This window comes from Silene latifolia, chromosome 6 (genome assembly GCF_048544455.1).
Source record: "Silene latifolia isolate original U9 population chromosome 6, ASM4854445v1, whole genome shotgun sequence".
In the NCBI taxonomy this organism is placed as follows: domain Eukaryota; kingdom Viridiplantae; phylum Streptophyta; class Magnoliopsida; order Caryophyllales; family Caryophyllaceae; genus Silene; species Silene latifolia.
Genome location: NC_133531.1, coordinates 47,351,542 through 47,375,991, shown reverse-complemented (window position 1 = coordinate 47,375,991; position 24,450 = coordinate 47,351,542). Strand labels below are relative to the sequence as shown.

At 42.7% G+C, this 24,450-nt stretch overlaps 1 protein-coding gene across 1 annotated transcript; it reads right to left on the bottom strand.

Moving 5' to 3' along the window:
- Window positions 1–789: 789 nt before the first annotated feature.
- Window positions 790–2,159, bottom strand: LOC141588043 (uncharacterized). The gene is made up of 4 exons (XM_074409501.1): window positions 1,922–2,159; window positions 1,599–1,768; window positions 1,443–1,505; window positions 790–822 (listed from the first exon to the last, which is right to left on the bottom strand). Exons 1-4 carry the CDS (start codon window positions 2,157–2,159, stop codon window positions 790–792), a joined length of 504 nt encoding a protein of 167 aa, XP_074265602.1.
- Between the last annotated feature and the right edge of the window lie 22,291 nt (window positions 2,160–24,450).

The window sequence follows — 24,450 nt, the reverse complement described above, 5'->3', positions numbered from 1 at the left end:
GCCAGTAAATCTCTCTTCACTCATGGGTTATTTTTTGTGGTTTTGTTGTAGTTAGGGTAAAAATGAACTCACTTTCCATCCCAAGACAAACACAAGGTGGAATTGTGTTATGACCTTGCTCTGATTACCAATTTGCAGTGTAATGCCCAAGGGTTTAGACAAATACAGCAACCAAACCAGCAAACAAAAGACAGTTTCTCAGAAATGCAATAAACTTGTGCTACTTACTAAAATTATGAAATGACCTTCTAAAATCATGAAACTTGGTGGAAAATTACTTTAATATAAGGACTAACTCTGAGTAAATTTCCAGGATTTTTAGAGGACTCAAAGTATTTTTAAGACTCAACTGAACTGACTGACAGACACAATGGACTGTAAAAGAGGCAGTTCAGGAATAGTGATTGAAAGAAGGGAACTTTGGATATAATTATCAACTGAAAACCCACAGAATACTCACAGGGAATTAAGCTAACAATTTGGGATACTTGAGTTTAAGAATTTCCACAGATTAACACAGGAAAGACTCAACTGAAGCAAACAGCAAAGCTAAACTAACCACAGTCTCAGCACAGGAAAGTTTAGACTCTACTAACAGGTACTTAATCAATAACCACAGTCTAAGCACAGGTTATTATCAAGCCTGACTCTAATGTACAGACTAAGCACAAGATTAAGAGGTTTAAATTTGAGAGAATTCTCAGGTTTCATTCATCAATCAGCTGTGTTACAACAGTCTGAGTTGAGGTCCTTATATAGGCCCTTTTAGGTTACAAACTTGAAAGGAAACTACATCCAAGGGTCAGGATCCTTCCTCACATGCTGGCAAGAGTCCAAATACAATATTACAACAGTTTTAAAAGCTCTTAATTGTAAACTGGAATGAAAACAAAAAGAAATGCAGGTGAGAGTGACAGGTTGTGGTCCTTTGTTGCATTGCTGGCTTTTCTGTTGAATGTAGGCACTTGAGGACGAAATGATTGAGTCCTCAGCATTAAAATTGGCTCTAGGTTGTATCTGGTAGATGGGGAGACAAGCCAAAAGTTCTTTGAGTGCTTTTTCCTCATGGTTTAGCCAGAAATGGAAAGGTTGCTTTTGTTGTTTGTCATTTCTTTGCAGATCTGTCAGACTTGGATTTCGGGACTTGCATTGTGATTTTTCCTTGGACCCCTAGGATTTTCTCGAGCCTAATTTAGTGACCAACCAGCTGGCTATGGTGGCGGCTGGTGGTTGAGCTTGTACTCATACTTATTGGCCACTAAACTTAGCTCAGTTTGGCTGGTTCCTGAGATGGGTGTGGTGTTGTCTTGGCCTGATTGCTGATGTGAGGTGCCCTGGTCAGTGGCTCCTGCTGCAACCTCCCCTGGTTGAGCAGGGCTTGTCCTCAAGCCTGGTGACCCCTCCCCCTCAGCATCATCATAATATGAACTTAGGTCACCTACATTGAAAGTGCCATGCACCTCAAACTCTCCTGGTAGATCCACTTTGTAGGCATTTGGACCAACCTTCTCAATAATTTCAAAGGGGCCATCAGCTCTTGGCATTAACTTGTTCCTTCTTTTTGCTGGAAATCTTTCTTTTCTCAAGTGAACCCAGACCAAATCCCCTGGGACAAATTCCTTCTTCTTCTGATGCGCCCTGGACTGTTTCATGTATTTCTCATTAGTTTTCTCAATTTCCCTTTTCACAGTTTCATGGAGTTTCATTTGTTTGCTTCGCCTGGCCTTAGCATCATGATTCATTTCATTCCTTGGCACAGAGGACAAGTCTATAGGCATTAGGGGGTTAATCCCATAGACAACCTCAAAAGGACTCTGACCAGTAGCAGTTGATGGTGATCTGTTGAAGGCAAATTCTGCTGCTGCTAATTTGATGTCCTAATCTTTTAAACTCTTGTTTACAAGACATCTCAGAATTCTACCCAAGGTTTTATTGGTGACCTCAGTTTGGCCATCTGTTTGGGGGTGGTGAGATGTGCTGAACAACAGTTTGGTCTTGAGTAGCTTCCATAGAGTTTTCCAAAAGTAACTCATGAACTTTGTATCCCTATCTGAAACAATGGTCTTTGGAACTCCATGAAGCCTCACAATTTCCTTCAGGTATAGCTCAGCAACACTGGTAGCATCTTCTGTTTTCTTGCAAGCTATAAAATGGGCCATTTTACTGAACTTGTCAACAACAACCATGATTGAATCCTTTCCTCTCTGTGTCCTTGGCAATGCAACAATAAAATCCATGCTCACATCCTCCCATGGCTTGCTTGGCACTGGTAATGGGATGTATGGACCAGTTTGGAAGGAACTCTTAGCCATCTGACATGCTGAACATCTCCTGAGAACATTTTGGACATCTCCCATCATTTTTGGCCAATAGAATTGTTCCTGTAGTATGTCCAGTGTCTTTTGAACACCAAAATGCCCTCCCAAGCCTCCTGAATGGACTTCCCTGATTAGGAGGTCCCTGTAGGAACCCCTTGGAACACAGAGCTTGTTCCCTTGGAATAGAAACCCATTTTGCAGCAAGTATTTGTTCCCTGGAGCCCTATGCCCCTCAACTTGTGTGATCCACTCTTCAGAGAAGTCAGGGTCTTCCTTGTACATTTCTTTCATGAACGCAAAACCAAGAACCCTGCTTTCCATAGCTGACAGCAAGGAGTGCCTCTTTGATAGAGCATCTGCCACTACATTTTGTTTTCCTTCCTTATACTTGCTGGAAAAAGTGAATGATTGCAAGTACTCCACCCAATTAGCATGCCTGTGACTCAATTTGTGTTGACCATTTATATACTTCAAAGCTTCATGGTCAGAATGCAACACAAATGGTTTTGGTTTCAAATAATGACTCCAATGCATGACTGCCCTGATAATGGCATAAAATTCTTTATCATAGGTAGAATACTTCAATTTAGCCCCATTCAATTTCTCACTGAAATAGGCTACAGGTTTTTGAGCTTGGATCAGGACTGCACCAATGCCTACACCACTGGCATCACACTCTACTTCAAAGAGTTGATCAAAGTCTGGCAATTTCAGAATAGGAGTCTCACACATCAATTTCTTAATCTTCTCAAAGGACTGCTGAGCATTCTCAGTCCATTGGAACTCCCCTTTCTTCATACACTCAGTAATTGGAGCAACAACGGAACTGAAGTTCTTGATAAATCTCCTATAAAATGAGGCCAACCCATGGAACCCCCTCACCTCAGTGATTGTCTTAGGGATTGGGCATGATTGAATGGCTCCAACCTTTTCCTGATCAACTGTAATTCCCCTGCCAGAGACAATGTACCCTAGGAATGCCACTTCTTCAACCATAAAAGTGCATTTTTCCAGTTTACCAAACAATTTTTGTTCCTTGAGGATCCTGAACACAGCTTCAAGGTGTTTTAGGTGTTCTCTTTCACTACTGCTATAAACCAGGATATCATCAAAGTAGACCACTGCAAATTTGCCTAAACATGGCCTTAACACCTCAGTCATCAGTCTCATAAAGGTGCTTGGTGCATTAGAAAGACCAAATGGCATCACAAGCCATTCATATAGTCCATGTTTAGTTTTGAAGGCAGTTTTCCACTCATCTCCTTCCCTTATCCTGACTTGGTGGTACCCTTGCCTGAGATCAATCTTAGAGAATATCATGGCACCACTGAGCTCATCTAGCATGTCATCCAACCTTGGGATTGGGAACCTGTACTTGACAGTAATGTTGTTTATGGCCCTGCTGTCAGTACACATCCTCCATGTCCCATCTTTCTTTGGAACAAGTAGAGCAGGGACTGCACAAGGACTAAGAGATTCCGTGACAAATCCTTTGCTCACAAGCTCTTCAATTTGGCGTTGTAATTCTTTGGTAGCAGCTGGATCACATCTATAAGCTGGCCTGTTAGGAAGCACTGAGCCTGGAACAAGATCTATGTGGTGCTCAATGCCTCTTAATGGTGGCAACCCACTAGGCAGCTCTCTTGGAAACACCTCCTTATACCTCTGAAGTAATGGTTTAACTTCAGCAGGTGTTTCAGGACTCCCTTCCTTACTCAGTTCTTTAGATAGTAATACCCAGATAGGCTGTTCTTGCTTCATTTCTTTGATCATGGCTGCCTCAGAAAGAAATAGCACACCATTTCCCTCCTCTGGCATACTTGGACTCCCATAGTTCCTCTGGTTAGGTGGTAATGGGGTCAGGGTGACCTTCTTGCCTTCATGCCTGAAACTATAGATGTTATCCTTTCCATGGTGAGTGGTGTTCCTGTCATACTCCCATGGCCTCCCTAAGAGTAGGTGGCAGGCATCCATTGGGACAATATCACACAAGACTTCATCTTTATATACCTTCCCAATAGAAAATGGAACCAAGCATTGTTTGTCCACCCTTACTTCTGCTCCCTGTTCAACCATCTCAATTTGTAAGGGTTTGGGTGCTCTTGAGTTGTCAGGTTGAGCTTGTTAACCATGGCATTGGATGCCACATTTGTACAACTTCCCCCATCTATGATTAGGTTACAAACCCTTCCCTAGACTGCGCATCTGGTTCTGAATATCAGGGATCTTTAATCAGCTTCTAGAGGTGAGTGTTGGGAATGCATGACCCTCCACAAGACTAAGCTGTGACCTGTATCAGGGGGGGGCACAACTTGCTCCTGTTCTGGTTCTCCTTCAGTCTCCATTTCTTCCATTATCAGGGTCTCATCTTCCTCATACTGAACCAAACCTTCCCTCTCCCACTGTTCTACTTCCATTGCTGTTAAGGCCCTCTTAGAAGGACAGTCCTTCCTAAAATGACCATACCCTTGGCACTGGAAGCATTTAATTTTCCCCTCAGTCACAGGTGGGTTGGTTCTAGAGCTCACATGACTCTTTCCCTTGTCTGGTGTTGGTTGGGTTGTAAGTTTTGGGATCTCTCCAATCCTAACTCCAGAAAAAGGTTTGAAAGTGGGTCTGGTAAGGGGTTTGGAAGAAGTGACCTTGGCTTTTCCCATCTTTTCAACTCTCAGTGCCAGGTTGACTGCCTCATCAAAGGACCAAACTTGCTGCATTCTAACCCTTAAAGCAATTTTAGGATCTAAGCCCTCAACAAACCTAGCAATCTTCTGTTCAGGCTTTTCAGTGATCTCACATTGTAGGGTAAGTTGTTCAAAGCTCCTAAGATAAGACTCAACAGATTGTTGGTCTTGCTTCAGCTGGGTTAACTTAATAAACATGTCCTGTGTGTAATCTTTAGCTATAAACTTATCCTTCAGCTTCTTTTTAAGTTTTAGCCAAGATTTAATGGGTTCTTTGCCTTCTCTCATTCTCTGGTTTTTCTGGGTTTCATACCAAAGTGAGGCATAACCTTTGAATTTAAGGATAGAAACTTTGAAAGCTTTCCTGTCAGTATATCCTTTAAATTCAAAGACTCTCTCTACAGTTCTAATCCAGTCTAATAAATCTTCAGGGTTTAAACTACCATGGAAATCAGGAATTTTTACCTTTATATCTTTGTCTCTTTCCATGTAGATGCCCTCTGCCATAGATTCATCAGTATCTGAGATATCTTCCTCTAGTTCCTGGTGGTATTGGTGTCCTCTTCCTGCTCCAACAAAGCCTCTACCCCTGCCTCTGCCTCTGTGGGGTGGCCTCCTGGGATCATGGTTAGGAATCCCTTCTGCAAGAGTGTTAATAACATTTACCAAGTCATTAATCCTTCCTGCTATCTGCTCCACCCTGGTCTCAATGCCAGTAAATCTCTCTTCACTCATGGGTTATTTTTTGTGGTTTTGTTGTAGTTAGGGTAAAAATGAACTCACTTTCCATCCCAAGATAAACACAAGGTGGAATTGTGTTATGACCTTGCTCTGATTACCAATTTACAGTGTAATGCCCAAGGGTTTAGACAAATACAGCAACCAAACTAGCAAACCAAAGACAGTTTCTCAGAAATGCAATAAACTTGTGCTACTTACTAAAATTATGAAATGACCTTCTAAAATCATGAAACTTGGTGGAAAATTACTTTAATATAAGGACTAACTCTGAGTAAATTTCCAGGATTTTTAGAGGACTCAAAGTATTTTTAAGACTCAACTGAACTGACAGACAGACACAATGGACTGTAAAAGAGGCAGTTCAGGAATAGTGATTGAAAGGAGGGAACTTTGGATATAATTATCAACTGAAAACCCACAGAATACTCACAGGGAATTAAGCTAACAATTTGGGATACTTGAGTTTAAGAATTTCCACAGATTAACACAGGAAAGACTCAACTGAAGCAAACATCAAAGCTAAACTAACCACAGTCTCAGCACAGGAAAGTTTAGACTCTACTAACAGGTACTTAATCAATAACCACAGTCTAAGCACAGGTTATTATCAAGCCTGACTCTAATCTACATACTAAGCACAAGATTAAGAGGTTTAAATTTGAGAGAATTCTCAGGTTTCATTCATCAATCAGCTGTGTTAAAATAGTCTGAGTTGAGGTCCTTATATAGGCCCTTTTAGGTTACAAACTTGAAAGGAAACTACATCCAAGGGTCAGGATCCTTCCTCACATGCTGGCAAGAGTCCAAATAAAATATTACAACGGTTTTAAAAGCTCTTAATTGTAAACTGGAATGAAAACAAAAAGAAATGCATGTGACAGTGACAGGTTGTGGTCCTTTGTTGCATTGCTGGCTTTTCTGTTGAATGTAGGCACTTGAGGACGAAATGATTGAGTCCTCAGCATTAAAATTGGCTCTAGGTTGTATCTGGTAGATGGGGAGACAAGCCAAAAGTTCTTTGAGTGCTTTTTCCTCATGGTTTAGCCAGAAATGGAAAGGTTGCTTTTGTTGTTTGTCATTTTTTGCGCAGATCTGTCCACTTGGATTTCTGGGACTTGCATTGTGATTTTTCCTTGGACCCCTAGGAATTTTCTGAGCCTAATTTAGTGACCAACCAGCTGGCCATGGTGGCAGCTGGTGGTTGGGCTTGTACTCATACTTACTGGCCACTAAACTTAGCTCAGTTTGGCTGGTTCCTGAGATGGGTGTGGTGTTGTCTTGGCCTGATTGCTGATGTGAGGTGCCCTGGTCAGTGGCTCCTGCTGCAAAAAGCTCATGCTTATTTTCTAAGTTCATTACAAGCTCTTGCTTAAAACAATTATTCTTTTACATTTACTCGAACTACGCGCAAGGGTTTGATTTCATTTTCTTAATGAATACGTAGGAAATCCTTCACAGGATACAACCCATCATTTCAAAATGTAAATAGAAGGACATTTGCATTGCATTTGGAATTTGAAAAGAATAATAAATGGAAAATCACAACGGTTTCATAACCATTTAACCTTTTTTATTTCATTCATTTTCTAAATAGTAATAATACGCTACATAATAAAAATAAAAATAGGCTAGGATTCTAAAAACCCCACCTTTTTATTACAACAATAATAATAATAATAAATAATAATAAAGACTTGGGCTATTCCTCCATTTTTCCTTTGCCCTTGTCACTCTTGTCATATTTCTTGTCACGACCTCGAGCCGGACGCTCTTGCGCCACTTCGGACCTAATCACCAACGATCTTTCTCGAGGCCTAGACTTCCCATTCTTATCAATCACTTTATCCACGACAGGAGAGGTCTTCGGTTTCTTCGAAGGATGAACAACTCGAAACCCGGCTTCTTCTTCTCCCTCAGTCAGATGCTTCTCTTTCTCTTTTTCCACCTCGCGCACCTTGTAGTCAACGGGCTCGCATTTCCTCAATCTCTCACGCTCTTCCGGAGTAGTAGCTTTCCTCCATCGCAGATAGGAATCCGACACCCATAAGGCATTAGCAGAAGAGTTCAAGAACCACACGTTCCTTTGGGCCCATTTAATGGCCCACTCCCTTCGACTCTCAGTAGTAAGCGCCACGGCAGTCTGCGGGATGGTGTCAAGCTTCGGGATCGTCTGCTTTAGTCCAACCTGTCTCATCAGCCTTTTCGGGAAAATGCACAACATGAATTCCAAGCCAGGAATGCGCACAGATCGAGTAGGATCCAAGGAAGACACTCCAGTGACAGACTTGAGGTGCCACCATGGTACAATCCACCTAATCAAGGGGCCATCATCATCTCCCAATAATTGCAAACTCGAGTGAAGTCCACCATGTAAAGCCTGGTCCTCATTGCAATCGAACGAGCATGATAAGAAGGAACATGAACTGAGGGCTCGATCAATCGAAGACGCTCCATAAGCCAGACCTACCAAAAGCAGGTATTAGAACACAAAAAAAAAACGAAAAAAAAAAAAAACGAAAAAACGAAAAAGAAGAAAGAAAAAAAAAAACGAACAAAAAAAAAAAGAAAATGTTCTTTTACCTGTAGAATAATGGGACTTCCCAAGTACGGTAGGTCGCGATTGGCTTTCCTATTATCCAAGCCCAATAGGATCTCTCCTAAGCATAAACAAGCTGGGCTCCTGCGCAGCTCCATTTGCTCAACTAGGCCCAGGAGACGGGGATCACCTCTCAAGTCTTCATCAACATGCCCTTGGAGGACATACACATGCAACAAGCAAAATCCAAATGCCCTTCGCCTAGCAACATAAGAAAAGGTGGGGTCGGCCCTGTTAATGAATCGGTCAATGAAGTCCAACATTCGCACTCCCTTCGAGGTCACTAAACGGTCCATTTCAATTCTAGTCAATCCAAGCAAGTCTCTAAATTTGCTCTTATACCCTTGCGAAGTAGAAGGAATGGCAGGCAAGTGTTCTGGATCCCACCCACCGATCGCAGCAATTTCTTCAGGAAACGGGCAAATATCGCCTCCAGGGAACGCAAAAACATGATAATTCGGGTCCCAGTAATCAAGACAAGCATCTAAGAATGGTTTGACAACCTTGATAAGCTTCAAACTCAACAACGATCCAAGATTATAGGCGCCCATGTCATGCTTCTCCATGTTGGAAAACTCGTTGGTCCACTCCTTTAGACGAATCTCCAAAGCATTCATGATGAGGGCTTGTATTGAGAATTTTATGTAATAAGACGAACAAGAGACGGAAGAATTGTGTGAATAAAAGCTCTATCGACGTCTCTATTTATACTAAAATTCTGTTTCCTAAAATCTGCCAGAACAGACACACCTGGGAACAGGCGCAGAATCTGCTGCGCCTCTTCAAAGGGACGACTCATCTTTGCGCCTCTTCCTCAAAGCAAGGTTTCGTGATTTTCGCGTTGGATCTTTCCTAAATTCCTTGACGACTAATTTCCTATTCCTACGGGTTATTATTTTGGTAAATACGTGGAAATTACCATATTCCATGTTTCCTAATTCCGCGGGCACGCATTTCGAGGCGACATCAGCATTTTCGTCATTTTACCGCACTTGTATATTTTTATTTTAGGAAATAATTTTCATTTTAATTCATTTTAGGAAATAATTTTTCATTGTAATTTAAGTCATTTCAAAATTTATATATTTATTTTCATTCATATATTTCTTTTATTCATTTCTTTTTTCACTTCATTTCTAACTTATAGGTTTCTATTTTTTTCTTTTTTTAGGGGTAACCCTCCCTACCGTCCGGTCATTTCCGGGAAATTTTTTTGCATTTTCTCTTACATTTTTGCATTTTTTTGAGTCATTCGTTTTGCGCTAATTCAGACCATATGTATATACAAATGTATGTTCTATGTAATTTTCGGCAGCATGACGGCATAAACCGTCATCTACCAAACCTGTTCAAGGCTAACCTGCAGATACAAGCAACACAACCAAAGAAAGCAAAGGCACTCAGGGTAGTCGTCATATATACAACAAAAAGGGAAATGTACACCAAACTGGGGGCTCGAGCCCCAAGCAAAGTCCAAAAATGTCCAAAATGAAGTTCCTAAAAAATGTACAAATGTGCAAGACAAAAGCAACAACAAAACAAAACTACTGCCGGTCGCCCTCCAGCTCCGCAACTCTCGCCTCGAGAGCATCAACCTCGGCGTCGCAAACCTCGAGCTCCCTCAACAAGCGAGCTGTCTCCTCCCGAGACTGGGCCAACTCTCGCTCCAGCTCGCGGTCCCCTATAAGCAACAAAATTGACTCATGTCAATCATTTCAAGCAATTACAAGAGAAGTTTGGAAAATCAAAATTCAAAAATGAAACAAAGAAAGGTTCATACCTGACGACCTCGACCGCCGACAAGTGCCTCGATGGCAGTAGCTCGCAGCCGGTTGGTCACCCTCCATAACGCCACGAACCGAGACGGCGCAACCTGCATTTTCAAAAAGAAGTTCTCAATAATTGAATAAGTTCAACCAAATGTGTTCTTACACAAAAATCATGCAAGTTGGAGGCTCACCCTCCGAATCGATCTTTGCCCGGTCGTCAAGCCAAAGATCCGTCACGACACGTCAAAGTCACGCGGCTCGGAGATCGTCGTCCTCCCGGTCGTGTCAGTGTACTCGAGGGTCACGGGGTACTCTGGGGGCTCGATGCCCGCCGCCTCAACCTCCTGCAAAGTCAAATGTTTCTCATTAATCGATGATCTTTCATCGTATTTTCAAAATCAATCAAGAATAAAGAAGAGTAAAGATGCTCACCACCACCGGCCAGTACGCCAACCTCCCGTAGAGGAACGCCGAGTAGTCCTCGCCAGGAAGAAGGAGGGCGTCACCACCAACGCCAGCCAAGTCGGCCTCCCTCTCAACCTCAGAAGGCTCCCTGAACATCGTCCTAGGAGGATCGATGGGAACCGTCAACACATCCCGAGAGCACTGACGAGCCAAACGCTCGCCCAAGTACCACACAGGACCCATCGACGTCCTCAACAAAGAATGGCTCGAGCTCCTAGGTCGAAGGACCTCAGCCACAAAAGGAGGCGTTCCAGCATACTCCGCCCAAGGCCTGGGCACCCACTGGGGATAAGACAAACAAGGAATCATTCTTATGATTAATTAAAAGCAACGTAGAAGCAAAATGAATATAAGTGAGATGCTCACGCTGTCCAGCTGAAGAGCGTTCACGTCCCGCCGGTAAACACCATGAGAGGAACGCTTGCTCCTCGTCCTGCACATCACCCAATCTCTCACCACGGGATAGGCCTTCTCCAGCGGCTCCGTCCTCTTGGGCGAGAGGCTCGGAAAGTAGGAGTACACCCACGCCTATGAAGCAAGATAGTCAATGACGATCTTTCGTAATTTGATAAGGAAAAGAATTGATTTAGTCTAAATGAAGGTTCATACCTCCAACAAGTCCGGGGCCGACAAAGCACCGGGAGAAGTCCCCTTCTCCATCAACTCCGGACGAACCATGGCCCTCATGACGCGGATGAGGACCGCAAAACCAAGCGATGACCCGGCCCCAACGCCCTAGGGAGCTCGGGTCGAGAGGAAGGGAAGAAGCTTCGTCGACAACCTCTCTCCCTTGTCTCCGAGGTAGATAGAAGACAGAAACCACCAAAGCCACAAACGAGCCCTCTCGTCACCAGACGGGGAGGAGGAGCCATCTCTCTCCCGTCAATCGTCACTGGCCACGGGTCTTCCCGCAAAGTAGTCTCGGACATAGGAACGGGCACCAAACCAGTGCATCAGAACAGCCTTCGGCGACAAGTTCCAGCCGATCAACCTCCTAGCCTCGGCCGAGTCCACCCTCATGGCGTCTCCGCCACTCCACCTCTCGAGTCCCACACGGCTGGACCGGAAATCATACCGTAGTCCTCCAACGTGACTCCCACCTCACCAAAAGGCATGTGAAAAGTGGAAGTCGTATCCCGGAATCGGTCCAAGAAAGCGCGGACAGCTAAGGTTAGCCCGCAGACTTCCTCTTCGCGATATCCCTCAAAGCTCGCACCAAGGCACCAAACGCTCCACGCTCGATCATGCGCGCTCCTCCGCCGACGATAAACCGCTCGTAGCACTCCATCGCCGTCGTGTAACCCGAGAACGACCTGATGTTCCCGGCCTCCTATTGTGATTTGAAACAAAAGCTATCTTTAGTTTTGAATGAGAATTGGATAAGATATGAGCAAATTGAATGAAAGAAGATGAGTGATGAGTAATGAATTCAAGATTACCAAGCTCTTCACCGTCCTGTAGGACAGGTGACCCTCATGCCCAAAGCAAGTGCTCTCGTCCAGTCTCGGCCACGCGGGTGCTCCCTCAGCTGACGACCTCCTCGTCCGACGTTGGCCCGCCTCGGGGCCTCCTCCTCCTCAACAGCCTCCTCCTCGTGGACCTCGTCCTCAGCAGCCGTCACCACAGCGGCGAAAGCCTCCTCGATGGCACGAGAAGGATCAACAGTAGAGTCTATCTCCATGGGAGCCCTCCCAGAAGTAGAAGCCTCATCACCTGCAACGTTAAAGTAAATTTAGGCCGCGTCACATGACGACAAGCCTTAGTTAAGGGATTTTCGAGACTTCGGAAGCCCTGAAATCTCTCTTTTCTCGCCATCTTTGGCCATATTCTCACAAACCCGATCACTCATGTAGTAATTAGGGTCAAGTCAAGCCTAATTTGAAGCCTAGTCATGGGTTCGAGTCGAAATTTCGGCAGCATTTCGTTATAACGGCGATTATGCCCTAGAAAAGTGTCCTGAAAAAGCCGTCACAAACCAAAATTCCGAGATGGTAGGAAGTTTACCCATCATCCAAGGATCCCAAATATCAAGTTTCATCGCAAATGGGCAATCCTAAGGCTATTTTCGAAGCAATTTACAGTCTAGCTGTGAAACCGTCTCAAATTCACTCAAATGCTCAAAACTCAATGAAAATTCGAAACAAATACATGGTTATGTTCCTGATATTACCAATTATCCGTTTCTAATACCAATTTTACAAGGCAAATCCATTTGGGGAAAAAGCCCCAAATTTTCGAATTAATTGGGTTGAAAACCCTAATTTTTTCGATCCGAATTAAGCAAATATAGAAGATTGATGCAAGAATGATATACATACCTTGATTATTCATGATGAATGCAAGCTTTTAGATCAAATTTTGGCGGAAATGGTTAAGATTTGAGAGAGAAATTGAGGAATTTGTATTTCGAACAAATGAAATGAAATCCCCTGTTTATCGCGTTTTTACGCAGAAAAGACACACTCAGAAACAGACGCAGCAGGCGCTGCGCCTCTTCCAAGAGACGCAGCTCTTGCCGCGCCTCTTTCCGGTGTTCCCTCCATACGAGTTTTCGAAAATTCGTTATGAGTTCGTTATTTGTGGTCCCATCTTTGGTGCGCCTCTTCCCCAATGCCATTTTTTCTTTTTGGTCCGTGTGACGATTATCTTTCGTTCAGACCCGCATTTCTAAGCCAACTGCAGACTATTCATACGTTATTTATCGTTTCCAAGACCTCGCTTGTCACAGCGAGCGGGTATTCCTTTACAGGTGTTTCGACACGCCTTCATTATATTCCCCCAGCGAGAGTAAGCGGATAGACTTTCCCTCTCGAGACATGGAGATTAGTTCCCGATTAAGTTCCCCAACGAGAGTTCACGACCGACAGTCACTTCCTCTCGAGACATGGAGATCAACATCGACCCCGAATTCTTCCGAAGTTTGTTTGAAGCTGAACACAAACAGATTTCTCCCCTGAGCCAGATCGTGTCCTGCTATCTTTCCCAAAATCATCGTTTTATCCCTTTAGGTAACCCTTTTTCAGAACAAACCCTTCAGATCCTTCAGAAATTTACCGTTAATCCTTCAGACGACCCCTTTCAGTCCTGTAGGGTAGTCCTTCCTTTCTTTTAGTGAGAGATAGCCTTCAGAGTTAGCCTTCAAAAGTATTAAGAAGTTTCTTCAGAATCCCTGTAGCCCCCTAATGCCTTCAGACACCAAGTAATCTTAAGACCAAAGAGTTTTGCTGAAGCGTCTTCAGTCCCGTTTCGCCCAGAAGTCTCAGGTATGATCTCTTCTTATGGCTGGCGAGCCTCCTTATGTAGTCTAATGGACTTTAAACGACCCTCCCCGATAGTCGACAGACTCTAAAATGTTCCCGACGACAGGTCCTTGGTTCAGACCCCTTGAGTCGCCTCGCGTCGCCATAGTCGTCAGGTTGTAATCTTCGATTGACCTGATGGCTATACTTTGACTTTCGCCTTGTCCAAGCCTCAGTCAAAGTGGGGGCTCTGTAGATACCTCATTTCTGCACCCCTCGCAAACCACCCGGTGATGATTGGGCCGCATGTTTGGTACGCGGAACGATTTGTGACAGTTCGTAAGTTTATCGTCAGGTGATTGCTCAAACATTAATGTCTACCTCTTAGTTGTCATCTACGTGCCGATACGGTCGTTTTAACAGTAATTATAGTACATTTGGAGTCCGGGCCTAAAACCGTCTTCATTTTCTGATAACCGCTAAATCCCGAGTCAGAATGTTCTGGAATGTTCCGGTTATTTCTATTCCATATTTTATAAATATTTCACAATCTTTGTTCTTTGGTAAACAATTTCCCGTAATATTCATACAAAATATTAAGGAAAACCAAATTATCCCGTCATTCCATAACTTAAACGCGGAAATCTTTCTTCCGCAGGAGGAAACCACTTGGGAAAGACGCGCCCAGTGCTGCGCCTCTTCCAAGAGACGAGCGCGATCGCCGCGCCTCTTCCCGGAGTCCTTTCTGCGTATTTTCGTATCTTTTTCATATCTTTCCGATATTCACTTCCAAAGTCTCTCCGAAAACCCTTTTCCTTCACGTGATTAGTATAAATAGGAGCCTTCGCTCCTCATATTTCTCACGCGAGTGTCCGCCCTTCTCTTCTCCCTTTGCATTCTAGACCTTTGTTCTTACTTTTTGGCGTCTACGTGCTTGAACATTCGACCACGTAAGCTCAGATCCTTCTGAGTACCAGCCTCGTTTGCATGACCGACCAATTTGACCAACTCCACAATCAATTAACTTAATTAATCTAACCGTTTTCCTCTTACGAGGGCACTTTCGTCTACATTCGAGTCGAGCATCACTAATCGTAAACTTAGTTTATCTCGTTTCGTCAAACATGTAAGTCTGAGGGTGTAAATCTCTCTTTTATTTATTGTTATTTACTTTTTGTATCATCAATGTAAGGTTTATGTCGAAAATACCTCTTGAAAACGATTTCAAAAACCCTTTGTTTAAAACCCTTTTTACGGATTATCAGAAGACAACCGTCGAGAAAGGACGCAAGAATCGCCGCGCCTCTTAAATGAGGCCGCCGCAGATCCTCGCTTCCTTTCTTCTTCCTTCGTCCCTCGTAATTCGTTTTCTTCATTTGTTTTCGTTTGTTTTCTTTATTTCTTTGGTACAATATCATGATAATTTCACATGTATATTATTCATTATCTTTACCACGTTTAATTCGTCATAAATTCGACTTAAATCCCTTATAATCTCATATTTGTGGGTTTTCATCATTAAATTCAACCCGGGTTGTAGAAATTCAATTCGTTCATGTCGGGTTTCTGGAATTCGATCTTTGATATATTTTCATCTGTTTATTGTCATGTTCGTCATTAATTTGTCATTAGTTCATCATGTTTAGTCTATTTTGTTCACCTATGTCATTAATCAATCGTTATTCATGTAATAATTCGTCTTAAATCCGTCTCATCCATGTTTCGTTGCTTTTATGACCATCAATCACATGTAAATAACCTGTTAATCACTTCTATCCGAGTAAATATCATAATTAATCCTTAAAATTAACAATTAAACATTAACGATTTGCGATTCGACTTCTGACCTGAGAACTCACCCTCGGAACAGACGCAAAGAATCGCGCGCCTCTTCAAAGGGCGCGATTTACTGCGCTGTTCAGGTTGATTTCTGCCTATGAACTCCGTTGTTGCTTGACCTAGTTTAATTAGCTTATGTATAATTAACTATTATCCATATTATCACCTATAATCTGTTCGTTAATTCTTCCTTTTATTCTTTTTCTCAAATTATCCGTTTTAAAGGTATTTTCGACATAAATCAATAAACCCGTTGTAATTAATGTAATTTTCATTATTTGTAATTTTATTTATTGTATTTATCGTATTTCTTATATCATTTATATGTCCTCACATGTAATTGAGCATTAAATCCTACTTCGACATTAATTGTATGTTAAATTGCGTGTTCACCGACTTAGTCTAATCTTCACATGCTAGGATTAAAACTTGGATGTTGCATTGCATGCATATAATCGACGATATATCAAGTATAGATGATGTCCCTAATCATTAGTAGAGGCCGCTATCGAGGCGGGCGGGATTAGGTGTTCGATCAAAAGAGCTTCCTAATACGTACCCTCACCCCTTACTCCAGATCTCTGTGAACATCCATGTTCATTGGCATCCACGAGAGTCATTCTAGACATAAAATGCTAAGGGTAACGAGTTCTTGGTGTTCATGTTACTACTTTGTGTCTTGACATGGCACGAGGTATTCGAACGGTTCCAATTTCCCATAAAAATTGGTGGCGACTCAACAAAATGCAAATGCTTGTTCTCTCTCCCAAGCGCCCCCGTGGGCCCATTGTCCACAGAAATCGATGATTTACTTATAAAATCACCAACATTCCTCCCTCATCTAAGTGTAATCCTTACTTCATTTGCAACGAACCAAACCAAACTCCACATGATTGAATTTCCACCTTAGTGAATTACACATTCTCGCATTCGAGTATGAGGGTGTCTCTATGGATTGAACCCGCCAAGTCATATGAATACATGAAGATAGAACACATACAAGTTCAAGAAAACTCCACAAGTTTATAACCGACACTATTTTACATGGCATAGTGTCCCTATCCATTCATGAGCGTATACAAAGCCAAGCCCACACTTTAAGAAGCAGCCACACTTCACACTTATATAGGTGGGCTCTTTTATTGTGCCCTACAAAAGTCGTTTTCAATAAATCCATTAATAAAATGCACTTCACCCTAACATATCATGTAGGTGCGAGCACATACTTTCGAGACAACATACACAATGTGCTCCAATATTTGATAATAGGCTTTCCGCATTGAATTATGCCTTTAAAGTCATATTAGAGGGGAATTGGGTGTCCTACCACCAAATATTTATCTAGACTTAAACATTCCGATATGGACTTATGAACCAAGTCCCTAATTAATTGATCTTTTTATGCAAAGTAATCAACTAGACATTGAGATCTCACAAAACAACAGATAACAACCTATTTTAATAGTTTTTATTCCACGTTATAATAATGTCCTGGTACGGCCGTCATCATAATTCACTTAACTATAAACTTAGCCAAAGTATCAATACTATCATTACATAGGTAAAATCAGTCTCACTAAGAAATGAAACTCGTAGATCAATTTCTTTAACCACATAGCCTTTTTACCAGCTATAGCAAACACGAATTCCTACTTCGATGTCAACTTTGTAATACAAACTAAGATTCTTGGAAACCCTTATACTATTGGTGTAACCCCTAAGCAATACACTACCATTTGTATAAAATAACATCAACCATTCTTCTAAAACCGAAGGATATCAACATAAGACAAATTAAACAATAAATGATGACTCACTTTTATACTTTCATTGTAATACCCGCCCTTTTAGGGACCCTTTGACCATCATTGACTGTCCTTGGGAGCGGGAGTAATCTTAGGAAAGTATGCCAAAACCATCTTGGGGTGCGTGTTAAGAGTGGTACTCGATAGAGTAGAGGCTACTCGATCGAGTAGCTAGGTTACTCGATCGAGTAGGGGGTTACTCGATCGAGTATGTTGGGTACTCGATCGAGTGCCGGGTTTTCAGCGAGGGTTTTATATCGCGTTTTGTTAAATCCGCAAATCACTTCCGCCACTTTCCTCCTATCCTTCAGTCGCCTCTTTCCCTTCCCTTCACCTCAAAACCTCCTGGAAACCTTTGTAAAGATTCTTGTGCCTTAGGAGAGCGTCTCTTGGGTCGGGTAGCGGTCTTTTGCTGAGTTTCTCCCTAATAGGTATGTCATAGTCATCATCCGTGCCTTTGTCCCTATAGTTAGGGTTTGCTTGTTAGTAATAGATGTTTGTATGGTGGTTATAGGCTTTGCTTGGTCATTTGGATGTGTTATCGTCGGCATGGATTGGTTGCGGTTGCTTAAAGGTAGGTTCGCCTACTCGGTTTACGTAGATAGTCTAGTGTGTCGGTCGTTATGGTAGTATTGCGGTTGTTTGATATAGTAATTGATTGTACTGTGTTTGTGGTTGTGATTACTGGTGATGGTTCTCGAGATGCATTCTCGGCTGAGTGGGGTCACTTGCGGGAGTGACTTCACGCCCTAGTTTCGCCCTTCGTGGAACCCGCCACGGAAGGGGATGTGCACATTAATGGACAGGGTTATCGCTCGGTATGATGAGCGGGGCTTAGGTGGGAACGGCTGCGGTCCCCATTTGGCGGGCCCCAGTCCGGTGGACGGTCGATGTGATTTGGTTGGATTATTGTGATTGCGGTTGGGACCGATATCATTGTTTGTATTGTTGATTGTAGTTGCCATTGTCTTATCTTGTCTCGCATCTTGACCTTGTGTGGTTGTTTGTTTGTTATGTGTCCGCCGTGATCCCTTATGGTGAGCAAATCGGTCTTAGCAGTGTTGATGTTGTTGATAGGCGAGGTCAAGGCGGGGATGAGTCTTCACGAGATATGATGGTCATAGCGAGTAGTCTTTGAGTTGTACCTTTGCATCGTATTTTGGTTTAAATCACTTGTAATATAACTTAATAGTTCTTTTATTGACGTTTGATAATTACTTTCCTCGGGCAACCGAGATGGTAACGCCCTTATATGCTAAGGAAGGCCTAGTTAAGGCTCCTCTGGATATGGGGGTGTTACAAAGTGGTATCAGAGCGACGATTTTGGAACCTGTAACAAATGAACATAATGAACGTAGGGAGTCTAATAAAATGAACCTGGTGTATGTGTAATGGGAGCCCCGGCTGATGCTAGATTTTGGGTGAGTAGGCGCCCTCATTTCAAAATCTTGGCCCCATGACACTTAAACCAGTCACATGGGATGGGAATGTGGAGTCCGTGTGTCTATGTGTGCTATGTATGTTAATTGTGCCGGAGCTACCTCCGGTTAAGTCTTTGTTAGAATTGATAGGGGTGTATTAGTGATATATTATACCGTGTATGGTAATTGTTGATGAGATTATTGAAGCTCGTTGGATGATTAGTGAGCTTATATTATGGTTATGAGATATGTGACGAAAGTTTATGTAGCTGCTATGTTGATAATTATAGTATAGTGAGTTATAATTCGAGACATAGCATATGGTAATGCGTTATTGCCTTATAGGATGGTCGAAATTTTTCCGCTGCGTAATATTTGATTCGTGCAAGGTGAATTGCTTATGATAGAATGTAAGACATGATCGAATAAGTTGTTTAAAAGTATGCATTCATGCGAGAAGTGATAGATTCATTTATTATAAAAATTATGCAATTACATGTCAAATGAAAGAATGAACTAATGTTAATTTAAATGTTTCAATTTAGTAGTAATATATAAAGTAAGCTTAAATGTAATACGATGACGTGATTATGTTTATGGAAGATTCGGTAGTAGGTAAACCGAGTAGGGTAATGGGTGTAGTGTAAGTGGAATAAACTTCATTTGTTTGACAATATAGTAGGCTTTGTTAATAATAGTAATGCGTGAATGAACTTGATAATGAGTGCCGAATTCCGAACTTAGTTGGAATCGACACGCGGTGTTGTTTTTGCAGGAATCTTCAAGTTACTTCGTACTTATGACCGAGCACTTAACTATACTTGACCGAGTGCGAGTGCTTACTTGACCGAGTAGACCTCACTCGATCTAATTAGGAAGCTATGATGTCGGAATGTGGGAAAATTCCTGCAGTTACTCGATGATTTAGCTCCTACTCGATCGAGTAGGGTGGTACTCGATCGAGTACCCAAGGCACTCGATCGAGTAGGTTACTGTGCAGCGAATCCTACGGGTTTTCTTAAAACCCCTAATCTTTCTATTTCTTCTTCTTATTCCTCTATATTTCGACACACCTACACCTAATCACTCTCAATTCCTTATTTCCTCTCAAATCCTCTCTTTCTCTTGGGTTAGTAGTGATTCTTGGGGTTGATTTCTTAGTTTAATTTCGTTTCTCTACTTTGTTCATCAATCAAGGTATGCTATTCTTCCTAATGTGCATGGTTTATTGCTTTGAATGTGCTAGGAAAGTAAAACAATCTGAAATTTTCGATTATAATGACCAATTTCGTGCTCTTAATTGTTGAAACATGATTCACATGCCTTCTTTCCATGTTTGTTGGTAGTTAATTGCTGTAAATTAGATTAGAAATTGCAAAGATGAACCCGAAATTTCTAGGGTTTCCAAAATTGAAATCGATTTTTGGTTGTTTTACAATGGTTAGATGGTAGAATTGAGCCTTAAGTATTGTTTATATCATGTTGGAGGATAGATTTTGATGGTTTTACCCTTAGAAAGTTGCCTTAGAACTCCGTCTTAAAAGTGCCTTAAATGGAAATTCGTGATTCATAACTGAAAAATTGATGTGGTAATTGATAGTACAAGCACGAGTTGAACTTCAATATAGTAATAGAAACGATGCTTGATGAAAATATGCCAAAATTGTCTCAGCTGTAAAGACCGTCTGAAAATTTTAGTTGAGTTGTTGAACATAATATGAAAGTGATGATGATATGCCATAAATTATTCTTTCTCTTGAATTAGTAACATGTAATTAGCAATGTAAATGGAACGACCTTTAGAAGCATGCTAGAATATTCGAATTGCTGAGTATATGTGTTCACATGCCAAATTTTCATAATTGCGGTTTATAAGTGGCTACAAACTGAGACTATATGTTAAAATTGAGGAAACTATTGATGAAATGTGTGTACCTAGCGGAGCATCTAAGTTTAATGGCATGATTTATGAGCTTCAAATATTGAACTGGTTGATGAGTTAGTGAACTTGCTAAGTATATAGAACTCAAATTGTATGAAGTATATGCCTACATGTTTTATACAAATTGTTTGAACTTATACCTAAAGCAGATGCCGAGACTGAACCTTGGAACCCGCCAAAGTAAACGGGGGAGGGGTAACCCACCTGAGCTAGGGGAAGGAAGTGGACCTGTGGTACCCGCGATCCCGAATACCCTACGATTGTTTTTGTTGACTTCAAGCAAAGGGAGCGTTTTGTAGCCTTACAAAAACGCAAAATGAGACCTACAAAGTGTATAGACACCAGCGTGTTAGAGGAGTTGGAGATAGAGACGGATGTCCGTCACATATTCGAGACCTTGGGTTTTACGGGTTTGTATAGGCTGAGGAAGCATACTTACCCTTTTCTTACCTTGGAGTTCATGAGCTCTTTTAACTATGACCCAACGGGCCGACTGTCGAGTTTAGATTGATGAATACCAGTTTTCTGTTGACCATGGAATTGTTTGCCTCTCACCTTGGGTTGGCCAAGCCTCCCAAGGACTCCATTACCGACATTCGGTGAGTGCGGCGTGCCGCCTAATGCCTTGCTTGACTGGGAAGCAAGCTCCCACCTCGAGCAACATGCTGATTAATGATGTTCAGCATATTACCTTGAGGATCTTTCTCCGCTCTCTCTCGAACCTCCTCTATGACCGAAAGGATATCAGTAAATTGAATAACCATGAGGTCTTACTTTTGATGTCGTACCTCAACCCGGAGCGGGCCAGGAATGTGGTCTTTAATGCTCCTTCTATACCATGTCGCCCTTGCCTTGATGGCTTCTTCCTCTTCCCGGTACCTGAGTTGTGGTGCTATTGCCACTCGGTTAGCTGAAAAGCTAACCTCCTTTGAGGCTTCTTCGGCGTACGTGCCTCTAGCTACTCCAGTGCCTACCATGGATCGTGAATACTATCTCGACCTGAAATGGTTGAGGACCTTGGCTGACGGTAGCCTAACATGGAGGGTGTATGGGATGAGTTGGATGAAGGTTCCAGCTCCTGAGCACCTCCCACCCACGGAGCCCTTGGAGCCGACAGTAGTGACGGTGGACTCCGGTGACGAGGAGGAGGAGGATGATGACGGACCCCGCCAGCTACAGACCTATCTCATCCACGGTACCATCCTTGAGGAGATGCCGGAGCCGACGAAGGGTGAAAATGCGGGAGTTCAGGTGGTGGAGAGACCCAGAGTGGTAAGGGGACCCCGTCGAGGGAGAGGGCCTCGGAGACTAGGCCACAGCCAGTAGCACCACAGCAGCAGCAGTCTTTTCCATGCTACCCTTACCTCGACACCCCGGAGACGCGATCCGATTACAGCGGAGAGAGTGTCATCTACCTTGACACTCCGGAACATGCACGAGATGGCGTACACTCAGGGGATAGGGACCGAGGGACCCCACCCGGTTTGGTGGAGTGGAGTCGGGGACTACACAGGGGTTTTCCATTCCTACGGGGTGGATCAGTCGATGTGGGGGGCACCTCAGTCCTTCCCTTATGGTGGCTTGACTCCATGGTACGTGGGCCCGGGAGCAGGAGCAGGAGGTGATGCGGGAGTGGGTTCATCAGGTGCGGGCATGGCCGGAGGTGGTGGTGGTAATGATGAGGTGATGTTCGAGCAGCAGCAGCAGCAGCAGGAGGAGTGATACTCCTCGTTCTTATCTTTGTTGATAGTAGTTGATGTTAGATGGTGATATTGCTGTTAGACTTTGGTAGTCGTTTCCTTTTATTATTGAGACTTAGTTGGATTTGTATGATTGGCCATAAGGCCGGATTTGATATTCTAACTGGTTGCAGGATATTAGAAGTCGGGGAGTCGTCCCGACTCGGTCTTGTATGATAAATATGCGCATGGATGTTAACTCGTGACAGGTTTTATGAGGAATTGGCCTGTAGGTACTCGACAGAGTACCCCGTACTCTATCGAGTAGCTACAGGATGAAATGAGAAAAAGTTTCTGACCTGTAGGCTACTCGATCGGGTAGCCAAGACACTCGATCGAGTAGCATGGCACTCGATTGAGTACCGCTACATACTCGATCGAGTAGCACTGTTACAGGATGTTTTGAAAATTAAAAATGTTCAATTGTTTTATAACGGCAAGTTTAATGTTTAATGTGGTTATTAGTGCGTAATAACACCTTTGAACTGTTAATTTCATGTGTTGGAAGTCGTGTTTGAAGTTTTATAAGCGTGTTTGTCACAATTAGTAAGGCGGTAATAATTTCTTGTTACTTTAATATTGCATACGCCCCATTACGACCTATTTATCGGAGTTGTAACCTCTCGTACAGTTGTGCATACCATATTAATATGTGTTATCAATGGTGACTAGTCATTGCGGTGGCGAGTGTATGATTTTTAATTTAACAAGTGTATAGTTAGTGAGTAATGTCCATAACAACTAATATGGTTTCGTTAATGTTTTGATGCAAATAATAGGTAGTATGTGCTATAATTTTAGTAGTGAACTTCGGGGACGAAGTTCCTTTTAAGGGGGGAAGAGTAATGTCGCGAAAATTATCGCGAAATAAAAGGGTGATTTCGAAATTATGCTTTGTTTACTTAGAAGGTTTGTTTACTTAGAAGGTTTTGTTGTTTAATTGCAAAATTTTCGAAACTTACTTGTATGAAGCGTAATTGGTTACCTCGGTTTGTGGAGTGAGTAGTGCGTTGTAGTAGAAGTAATAGAATGTATGTCATAAAGAGTTTTATTCCGGCACGCTGCGCCGTAAAAGAATAAGTTAAGTAACTCGGCGGTGTTAATTGTACAGCATGAGGTCAATATGAGATACGTTTCGGGTTGATAAATTGTTGTCACACGATGACCGATGGTTGTTTGCGTTGGCTCATATGGCAAAGTCGATGTTTGATACTTAATCATTAGTAAGAATTGATGCATACATGTAGAGTGACAGTTAACGGTGATAATGCTTGCGTGATAGTGGTAAGAGTCTTTAGGTATAACGTATAGACGGTGATGACGATGGCATGGGGGGGGGGGGAATGGTGTTGCCAAGAGATAATGGTTTGACCGGGAAGGTTGGTGAGATTGTGTTGGTTCCGTGTCGTGAGTGGGAGAGGTGAGTTGAACTTCGGGGACGAAGTTCTTTTTAAGGGGGGAAGACTGTAATACCCGCCCTTTTAGGGACCCTTTGACCATCATTGACTGTCCTTGGGAGCGGGAGTAATCTTAGGAAAGTATGCCAAAACCATCTTGGGGTGCGTGTTAAGAGTGGTACTCGATAGAGTAGAGGCTACTCGATCGAGTAGCTAGGTTACTCGATCGAGTAGGGGGTTACTCGATCGAGTATGTTGGGTACTCGATCGAGTGCCGGGTTTTCAGCGAGGGTTTTATATCGCGTTTTGTTAAATCCGCAAATCACTTCCGCCACTTTCCTCCTATCCTTCAGTCGCCTCTTTCCCTTCCCTTCACCTCAAAACCTCCTGGAAACCTTTGTGAAGATTCTTGTGCCTTAGGAGAGCGTCTCTTGGGTCGGGTAGCGGTCTTTTGCTGAGTTTCTCCCTAATAGGTATGTCATAGTCATCATCCGTGCC